We start from the raw sequence: 9623 nt of genomic DNA on the forward strand, positions 1-9623 counted from the left end.
GGCAACCCTCCGGTTACAAGTCCGAAGCGCTAACCAGTAGGCCACGGCTGCCCCAAAGTACTAGTCATACAATCATCCAAATTCCCATGGCGATATTTTGTTCCTTTGAACACAGCTGGTTGGAGCCTTGGGCAACTATTTAGGCCTAATGACCCAACTATTCCATTGGGCAATCAATGAATTAAATGTGAAACCATAGACTAATTATTTGATACATTATTGCTAGTCTCAATTTCTTTTATCTCGTAATTTCTAATAGCCTACACCCTTTTTCGTTTTTCCTAACAGACTATCACAGCCAATATAAGATTTTAACATAAATAGTCCTGAGCAGCTATAAAACCCTACACTTTATTAGTTGATATAAGCCCACCTAAACCTCACAGGTGGTGGGACATTGGACCACGTGTTGTTTGCTCAGTAGGAAAGCTACCACTAGGTGGTGGAAGAGGCCAACAAATGGTTATGAGGTGCTGCGATCGTGTCATCTAATGTCATGATAGTTATGGTGAAATCTGGAGACTTGGGCCACATTTCCTGCAAACAATAATGGTTATGGATTTGGCAGACGCCTTTGTCCAAAGCGACACACACACACAAAACAGCATAATATTTAAAATTTAACAGGGAACAGATTAGAATGTTGGTCAAATATAATAAGGTGAAATAGTAGCCTAATAATAAACAACAATATCAATTCAATCAATAGCCTAATAAAATAAGCAATGGAAATGAGGGGAAAAGCAATAATAAAACAATAATGTCCATTCAATCAATAATATAAAAACAATGACATGGTAAGACTACATTAAGGAGAATAATTAGACTAGAATAATAAATTAGACCTATTTCTGTCAGAAATCGTCTGTGGTTGATAATGTGAACGCGGAAACGTGACAGACGATATGACCTCCTTTAACACCAAACACTTCTATAAGCTAAGCGAAACCATCCGATTTTGAAATATATGGGAAATAAATAAATAAACGTGGTGGTACCACGTGCTTCTCACGTGGCAAGAAGTTGGCCTTCAATAAGCACTGGAACAAACTTTGAAACATGGTAGGTGACTTCTTGTCAGATATGATTCGGCTATAGTTCATTGCACTGGGCAATGTAAATACAAGCCTACTGTTGAGCTGTAGGCTTATTCTAGGGTGAAAACGAGACCACTGCAAAAATGTGCCCAATATCATGGAAAGATTTCAGATAGACACTACACAGATTCGTATCCTCTGCGTCCTGTCACTGGCTTTTATCGTTCGCCGAGAAGTTTTGGTTTTTGGGGCGACATTTGTAAAAATATATTTTCAAGCCTGAAGTAAGTTCCGCGCTTTTGAAATGATTCAGAATCACGACTTTTTAACTCATCATCAACCTCAACAGTGGGCGGTTTGCCTTCGCCTTTTATTGTGGTCACGGTCAATTATATTTTCGTGTGGAGAAGTACACTTAAACCGTTCTCTTCTGTTTTGCCACGCACTAAATGTCACATTGCTTCAATCTCCTGTTAACATAAGTGTTTGTTTGTCGCTGTGAGAGGCGTTTTGAGGTGGTTGAGCTGGAAACGATGAAAGACAAGTAGTCTACTTACGCGGAAATTATTAATTGATGTGATTTAAAGCATGCAGCCATGCCTGGGTTGGCCTGTGTGGTTGCTGTCGAGAGGCAGGTTAAAATCACTTTGTTTATTCACAGTGAATGGAATTGTGTGTGTGTGTGTGTGTGTGTGTGTGTGTGTCCTCTTTGTCAGAGGGGAAATAGTCACTTTGTTTTGACTCAATAAAACAGTAAGCGTTTTGTGCATGATGTTATCGTGGATTACACATCAACAAACCCAGTAAAAGTGAAATGATGCTTCATGAGAACTTCATGAGAACATGGTGGCACATGCTGTGTGTCCATTTCTCCTTCAGTAGGGCATCCACTGTTCGTCCGTACATGTTGGCCAGCATGTCGCCAAAGCCTGCTCCCCTAACTTCATGGCCATTGATCTCTAATCCAGGATTCCCCCCACTGGGTCAGTAGATTATTCCTTCTCCAGGGTGGGAGGAAGCTTTGAGGAAGCAATCAGGGGAGAAGGGGGCTGAGCCCATGTATTATAATGAACTACAAGCCAGGTGGTCCCAAAGACTGAGACCGAATATCGACATTTCCACTGAAGAAATGGCTGGGGACTCGCTGGTAGTGGTCACATCATGTCACTGCAACTAAACTGCCCTCACGGACATGTCATTAGTGTTGCCATTTATGTGTTTGGAATAATCTGTGTTAAACTGGCTGTCAGCAATTGCTGAATCTGCTGTTGGTATCTGGTAACTACAGGATGTGAGGATTAAGTATGTTGTGGTGGACTCTGCTGCCATGCATGCATGTGGGCAGCTTTGTGAGAACAGAGAATGGACAAAATAATTGTAGCCATGCAAAAATGAACCCGACACCCCTGCTGTGTTGACTGGTCGTGTTCGCGGGTATTTGACCGTGATGATCTTGTTAGCGGTATGAATGGACCACCGTCTAAGCAAGTGTGCCTCTCTGCGCTCACCCCTTTGCCCATTTGCTTGCCAGGCAGGCCCAACACAGCAGACCAACAGTGACCAGTGGACTTCGAGGGGCACAGAGGGGCAACCTAAATGTGTAAACAGTGTGTGTGTGTGTGTGTGTGAGAGAGAGAGAGAGAGAGAGAGAGAGAGAGAGAGAGAGGAAAAGAAAGGGAGAGCACAGTCCTAACTAGCTGACCGGTTATAATTACCACAGTCTCCATGGGTTTGGGGTGGTGCGTGTGGGGATGGGGGGTGAGGGTTGTTCAATTGGAGTTTGAATGGGTGGATGGGTATACGGTCGTCCTGACAATGCCGCAGCTGGCCCGCAGCCCAGAGAGTGGCTCTGAAAAGGCGGACGGGCTGCTGCCGTCTCCGTCCCGATCCAGGTGGCCTGTGCCGGGCCCTTTCAGTGTCAGGAGTGCTTAGAGAAATCGGAGGGAGAACTGAGGCAGATAAGGCTGGAGTTGTGTTTGGGGGGTTGGGACTGGGAGAGAGGGCCCATTGAGGAGGGACAAGGGAGAGAATGAGAGCCTGATAAAAAAGATGAGCGGATAAGAGAGACGCCCTGAATGGAACCAGTGACCCGGCACCCAACAAACGCAAACAGGCCCCCTTTTTCACCAGACGGCCACCGCTGGTCACTCGCACACACATACACTCATAAACACACACACACACAGTCTTTCTTTCACATACTCAACACTCGTCCTTAAACATGCCCTTCTGAGTACACTTTTGAAAACCTTGTGTGTTAAAAATACACTCTTCAAATGAAACCTGTTTGCTAAATATAGAATTACATCCAGCTATTGAAAATTGTGTTTATTTAACATTATTTGACAAATGCTTTTGAGAACTCATTCCCTCATGTTATTGAGGAACACAGCAAATACACTGAGCCATCTGATGCCATAAATTGATAGGATTGTACTCCTTACTCAATTTAAAATCCCATTAAATATTAGAGGGGCCAGACAATGGATCACCCCTTCTATGTTATCCATACATACTGTACGTATATCCATCCAGGTACATCTGTCCATCCCGATCTTGAGAATGCTATATCTCAAGAACACCACAAGGCATGCGCTTCAAATTTGGTATGGATGTTCAATTGGACTCAAAGATGAACCGATTATATTTTGGAGGTCAAAAGTCAAGGTCACTGTGACCTTGAAAGTCTTATGAGCTTGTGAATGCTATATCTCAAAAGTTCAAGGTCATCGTGACCACATGTATGTCCCATTCTTGTAAATGCAGTATCCCCAGAATGTCTGGAGTCATGTGCTTCAAATTGACTAGGAATATTTATTTGGACTCCAAGATGGAATGATTAAATTTGTAAAATATAGAAAGCTATGTCTCCAGAATGACTTGTGGCACATTCTTCAAATTTAGTACTGATGTTTACTTGGACTCTAAGATGAACTGATTTGATTCTGGAGGTCAGAGTAGAAGGTTACTGTGACCTCATGTTTCTCCCACTTGTTAATGTGTTATCTCAAGAATGCATTGAGGCACATGCTTCAAATGTAGTACAAATGTTTACCTGGACCCTAAGACTAACTTGGACTCTTAAGACTAACTAGGGTTGCAAAATTCCAGGAATTTTCAAAGTTGGAAACTTTCCATGGGAATTAACTGGAATATACGGGAATTAACGGGAATTAATGGGAAAAAACTGTGAATTTTTAATATGGCAAGTTAGTCTATAACAGGGAACTTAAATGTAGTGGACAAAACCCCATCTTGCAGCATAATATTAGTTAAAACAACCTGATTTAATGCAATTTCAGTCAAATTTCTACCCTGCACATACGTCAATCCCATGCACACAGCAATCAGCATAGGCTACTAGACATAAAGGAAACCTATGATGCGTTCATGTGCATGGGGAAAATAAATTCCCAGTGAAAATGTCATCTCATGTGGGAATAACTGGTGTGAAACTGGGGGAAGTTTGCAAACAGAGTTGCCCAGTTATGGGCTTGTCGTCACTTTTGTCCTCATTCAAATGTGTGTACGTCATTTTGCATAAACTGTAATGGGACGATTAATCTGTCTGATTAAGATTGACAATTTATATATAACTTACATAATCTATAAGGGTTGGTTAGGGTGGTATGTTGTGTCATTATATTTGTTTTATTTATTTTACCATTTTCTGGGATTCTAACTGAACAAACTGATAGTCAGTCAATGTTCCAACCAATAGACCTCTGAAGTTCGCCTACAAAAAAGAACCAAAACGGTCATCTTTGCCTATATAAGGAGTTCCGGTTGTTAATTGAAGCGAACTGCCTATGGCAAGTTGCATTGCAAGTTAGCTCTGGGGTAGCAAAAATCTAAGTGTGCCGCCTTCACATACTGGAGATCACAGTATCCACTCAAAGGCAGAGGACAAACATCTGCATTTCAGACTTTTTCATCCCCGCAAGAGTTTAACAGGTGCGATAATTCAAAATCCCCGTGTTATTTTCCCATAGGAAAAATCAGCAGATACCGGATGTCAAAGATGGCAGCTTTTTTGTAGGCGAACTTCAGAGGTTTATTGGATTTTGTTGTTGAGTGGCGTGGTGTATCTTGGGCAGTTCAGTGGTTTCAGTGTTGCTAGCTTAGCACGCTAGTAAAACATAGGCAGAGAATGGGATTCCCGCTAGCATGGTAGCTAGCTTTGTATGCTAAGCTAAGCGAAAATACAAACAAACAACTCATATTGCTTATTACGAAACAAAATGTTAATGTTTGTAAATGAAACAGTAGGAATTACCAAAAATTCCCACAATTTCCTTTAATTCCATGAAAGTTTCCAATTTGGAATATTTCTAAAATTCCCCAGCGTAATTTCCCATGGAAAGTTTCCGGTGAGTTTCCGGAAATTTACCGAAAATTTTCGGCCCCTTTGCAACCCTAAGACTAACTGATTGGATTTTGGTGGCCAAAAGTCAAAGTTCAAGGTCACTGTGACCTTGAAAGACTCATTCTTGTGAACACTATGTCTCAAGAATGCCTTGAGGCATGTGTTTCAAATTTTGTACAAATGTTTACCTGGACTGATTGGATGGTGGGTCCATGATCACATGTATGTCCCATGCTCCCGATATCTCAAGAATACCTTGAGGCACGTTCTTAAATTTGGTATGAACATTCACTCGGACTAAAAGATCAACCAGTTAGATTGTATAGGTCAGGTGACACACAGCTGACTGAAATCAATTATACTTATAGGGCTACTTATATATCCCAATAACATATACACATTTAGTCATCACCTTACAAAGTGTAACAACCATCCAATTAGAACAAATTAAACCAGACATGTGATTCCCAATCCCCACCAACATATTTTAAAAACATACCCCATATATCATTAACATTAACTTACCCTGCTACTCAGTTTAAAATACCCTTTCATTGAAATACATGTGACTGCAAACTAGTCTATGAAATCAAACATGTCCGACACCCCACAATGCACCTATAACACACTTCAAGTGGTTTATTATGCTCCTTTCAACTTTAGAACATATATGTATTACATGCCTCGTCACACAGATGTATGTTGGCAAAAAAAATCATGGCTGTGGTAACACAGTAATTTTAGTGTATTCTTGTTCAGCTAGTTTCTTCTTGATTTTGACATTACTGAAAAAACTTATCACAGCCTTCTTTCACTTAATTTCCATCCTTACCCCTCTAATTCTCATCCTATTTCCTTCTCTCTCTCTCCCTTTCTCTCTCCCTCTCACCCCCCCTCCCTGTGGCCTCTCTATCCCCCCATCCTGTCCTCCATGTCTCAGGCCGATGGAGGTTCATCCCTGCAGGTCTTCGCTCTGCGCCTGGCCCCTGGTGAGGAGCTGCTCTCCTCTCTGCTCTCGTTTGTGGAGGAGAGGAAACTCCGGGCCCCGTTCATCATCACCTGTGTGGGGAGCGTCACCAAGGCAACGCTCCGGCTGGCAAACGCCACCGCAGGGAATACCAATGAGGTGAATTCGCAACAGTTAGTGGTTTACTTGGGCAGTGCCACATGTGCCACTGGCTTCTGTAACTGTAGGGCAATTCCATGGAAAATTATGTTTTTTGTAACATCCATAACTCCAATAAAATGTGATGGTATGGTATGATGTGAATGATTACATTAATTTTGAGCATTTGCTTTTTTTTGTCTGAAGAATGTACATGAGAAAAAATGAAATGCACAAAAAAATAATGTTATCATTCACATCATACAAATGCCAAGGCATTTCACTGGCGTTATGGATGTGACAAAAAGTAAATTTTCCGTGGAATTGCCCTGTACTCTATGTAGAAAAAAAGAAATGGGGTATTGGTGTATTGGTGTATTGCACTCTATGTATTTTTTCCCCCAAGCCATACGGACAATGAATGCATAATTCCACCCTCTTCATAAACTTTTTAAATTTTATTTTATTTATTCCCCACCCCCCTTCTGTTTTCTATCTTCTTACTTTTCTATTTTTTCTATTAAACTTTGCACAGCTGGGAGTTGCATTCGCAATCCCCATTTCACTGCTTTTTGTTCCACAAATTATGCATGTGACAAATAAATTCTTGAATCTTGAATCTTGTAGAAAAAAAGAAATGGGGTATTGGTAATTGCTGGTGTACTGGTGAAAAGTGGGGGATGGTATTTGGCATGGGGTCAAAATCAAACATAACATTGCCAGCATTTCAATAGAAACTGCTCAGCAGGATATATTCAGCTTTGCTAAGTCTCAAGTGCCTCCGAAACCCTTATTTTACATTCTGGGATGATGCCTTGTTGATGATGATTGTCTGCTTTGTCATTGTAAATGTTTTGTGTGTATGAGTCTGTGTTTCCTGCGTTATGTCAGGTGATTCAGCTGAACGAGCGCTTTGAGATTGTGTCTTTGGTGGGAACACTGAACAAGGAGGCTCATCTGCACATCTGCCTCGCTGATAAAGACGGGAAGACTGTCGGTGGTCACGTCCTCGGTGACCTGGAGGTGTTCACTACGGCCGAGGTGGTCATCGGAGAAGCGACCGACCTCCAGTTTAGCAGAGAAATGGATGCACACACTGGCTTCCCTGAGCTGGTCATTCATCCTCGCTATGAGAAAGCAGTTTAACTGCTGTGGCAGGTGACAATTACCAGTATCCTTGTTTTGTTGGTGTTTATAAACTAACTACAAACTGGGTGAATTCCTGTGTTTCTGCTTTTCATAAAATTGAACATTTATCAGTGTTCAGCAATTTCTTCACAGCTGGAAACCATTTAAAATGAGTTTTTATTTGACAGACATTTCATATTAGGCTGTTAGGAGATGGGTATCTCTAAGAAATGTTCATGTTAAAATACTATACATGCACAGTATATATGATTGTACTCCATCAGTCTGTCCATTCCTCAAACACAAGGAGATGCTGTGTGGTGAAGAGCTAAAGTACTAAGACCAAACTAACATCCCAAATATTTCTCAGATCTGTTTGAGTATGGATGAGGATATTTAGCTCCAAAACAGTCAGTAAGATCCACTTAAATACCGTAATTTTCTCAACTATTAGCTGTGGCTTATATATTGATTTAGCAAAATGTATTCAGCTATGAGGTTAATACAGGGGGGCAGTTAATATGGTTTTGTCTTTTAATTTGCATAAAACACTGTCATGCGGCTAATACACAGGAAATTACTGCAGAATTAAAGCATGTTCTCTTTTTTCTGTTGTTTTCAATACATACCGTAATAGGGATAGTTACTGTAAGTCTGTTTGTTTCATTTCTCCTGAATAGACTGAATCTGTGAGAGTGATTGACAATACACTAAACAACAGTGATTTTAAAGTATTTGAAAATATATTTTAAGTATGTTTTTTCATGAGTATGTAAATAGTTGAAGGATGTAATAGTAACTGATAGTTCCGGTCCTTGATTGTGATTGGCTGAATCACGTTCGATGCCGTAAAATCCAGCATAAACATACACCTTGACGCATACGCATTTCGTTCTATATTACTGCGCTACCATAACTTGAAACAACGTTGACGTTGCTTGGCAACCATTCAGATAGAGGAAATGTATTTCTTGGCGGAACAATGATTATCTATGAATAAATTGTTACATGTCTTGTTGCAGTGTCTTTACTTTATGAAACTTTGCCAGGTATTTACAGTAACAGTTTTAGAAAAAGCAATAAGCCACTCGAGTCCGTAGGCTAACGCCCCTTAGCTGTTGTAAAATCAATGTAACCTACGGCCTCTCGGGGCTTATTGCTTAATTAGATTCTATAAGAATATGATACACTGTTTGATCATGTATAGTTTTATTTAACACACAATACTGTAGTATTGTTGTGTTCCTGAGATGGAACTGCAGACATTTTTTTGTGAAGAGATCAACACCAGGGAAACACTTTTCTGGAAACATGTCTGTGACACCTACGTCTTGTTTTTAAGTGATCTTGGTGTCCTCCCATCACACTAGTGCCAGTGGGACTCCTTCCCTCTGACCACCAATTGGCTTTTGACGATGATAAATGATGAAAGTCTGGCGGGTCTGTGGAACAGCTGGGAGGCCCCATTTGTTGTGACCTCCTCCAACCCTACTGTAGCCCGGCATCAGAGGAGCCGGCGAGTCGTTGCTGCAGTCAGGGGGTGGGTGTGTGTGTGTGGGGTGGGGGGGGGTGTTGGGCGGCAGGCCCCTCCTAATAGATGTTTAACTAAACCTCTCCCTTTGACGAGGGCAGAGCACAGCACAATGGGAGGACACCTCCCCCTGGATTAGGGATGACCTGCGCTGGGGATGGGGGCAGCAGGCCTGAAGAAAGAGTGGAGGCCTGGCTCTGGCAGCTCCGTCTGAAGGCCTGAAAAATGGCCAGGGGATGGTGGGTGGGGTGGGGTGGGGTGATGTGTGTGTTGGCGGGGGGGGATAACAGTGCCTTGATGGAACTTTCGTTGCTCACTTGGGTGTGCTTTATAATTGGCTTTGTCTTTTTCTCTCTCACTCACACACACACACACACACTCAGATAGCCGACCTGCCTGAAGGATGCCACAGCCTTAGACAGAATTGATTGGGTCAAGTTGTTGTCATTGGGTGTT

The 9623-nt window shown here is 41.8% G+C and overlaps 1 protein-coding gene across 2 annotated transcripts; it reads left to right on the forward strand.

The window, feature by feature from the left end:
- The first annotated feature begins 938 nt into the window (after window positions 1-938).
- On the forward strand, window positions 939-8243 carry LOC121711651 (bifunctional protein GlmU-like). 2 transcript variants are annotated; one of them, XM_042095426.1, is made up of 4 exons: window positions 939-1062; window positions 6344-6529; window positions 7400-7673; window positions 7762-8243. In XM_042095426.1, the coding sequence occupies exons 1-3, from the start codon at window positions 1060-1062 to the stop codon at window positions 7652-7654; spliced, it is 444 nt and encodes a 147-aa protein (XP_041951360.1). In that variant the 5' UTR covers window positions 939-1059; the 3' UTR covers window positions 7655-7673; window positions 7762-8243. The 2 variants fall into 2 exon arrangements, with proteins under 2 accessions (XP_041951360.1, XP_041951358.1); XM_042095424.1 differs by having other exon boundaries at window positions 7400-8243.
- The last annotated feature ends 1380 nt before the right edge of the window (window positions 8244-9623 follow it).

Source organism: Alosa sapidissima, chromosome 6 (assembly GCF_018492685.1).
Source record: "Alosa sapidissima isolate fAloSap1 chromosome 6, fAloSap1.pri, whole genome shotgun sequence".
In the NCBI taxonomy this organism is placed as follows: Eukaryota; Metazoa; Chordata; class Actinopteri; order Clupeiformes; family Clupeidae; genus Alosa; species Alosa sapidissima.

Bases quoted from the DNA above. Each gene is read 5' to 3' on its own strand.
- LOC121711651 (XM_042095424.1), top strand. The intron at 6,530-7,399 runs GTGAATTCGCAA...GCGTTATGTCAG, and splicing joins CCGCAGGGAATACCAATGAG to GTGATTCAGCTGAACGAGCG.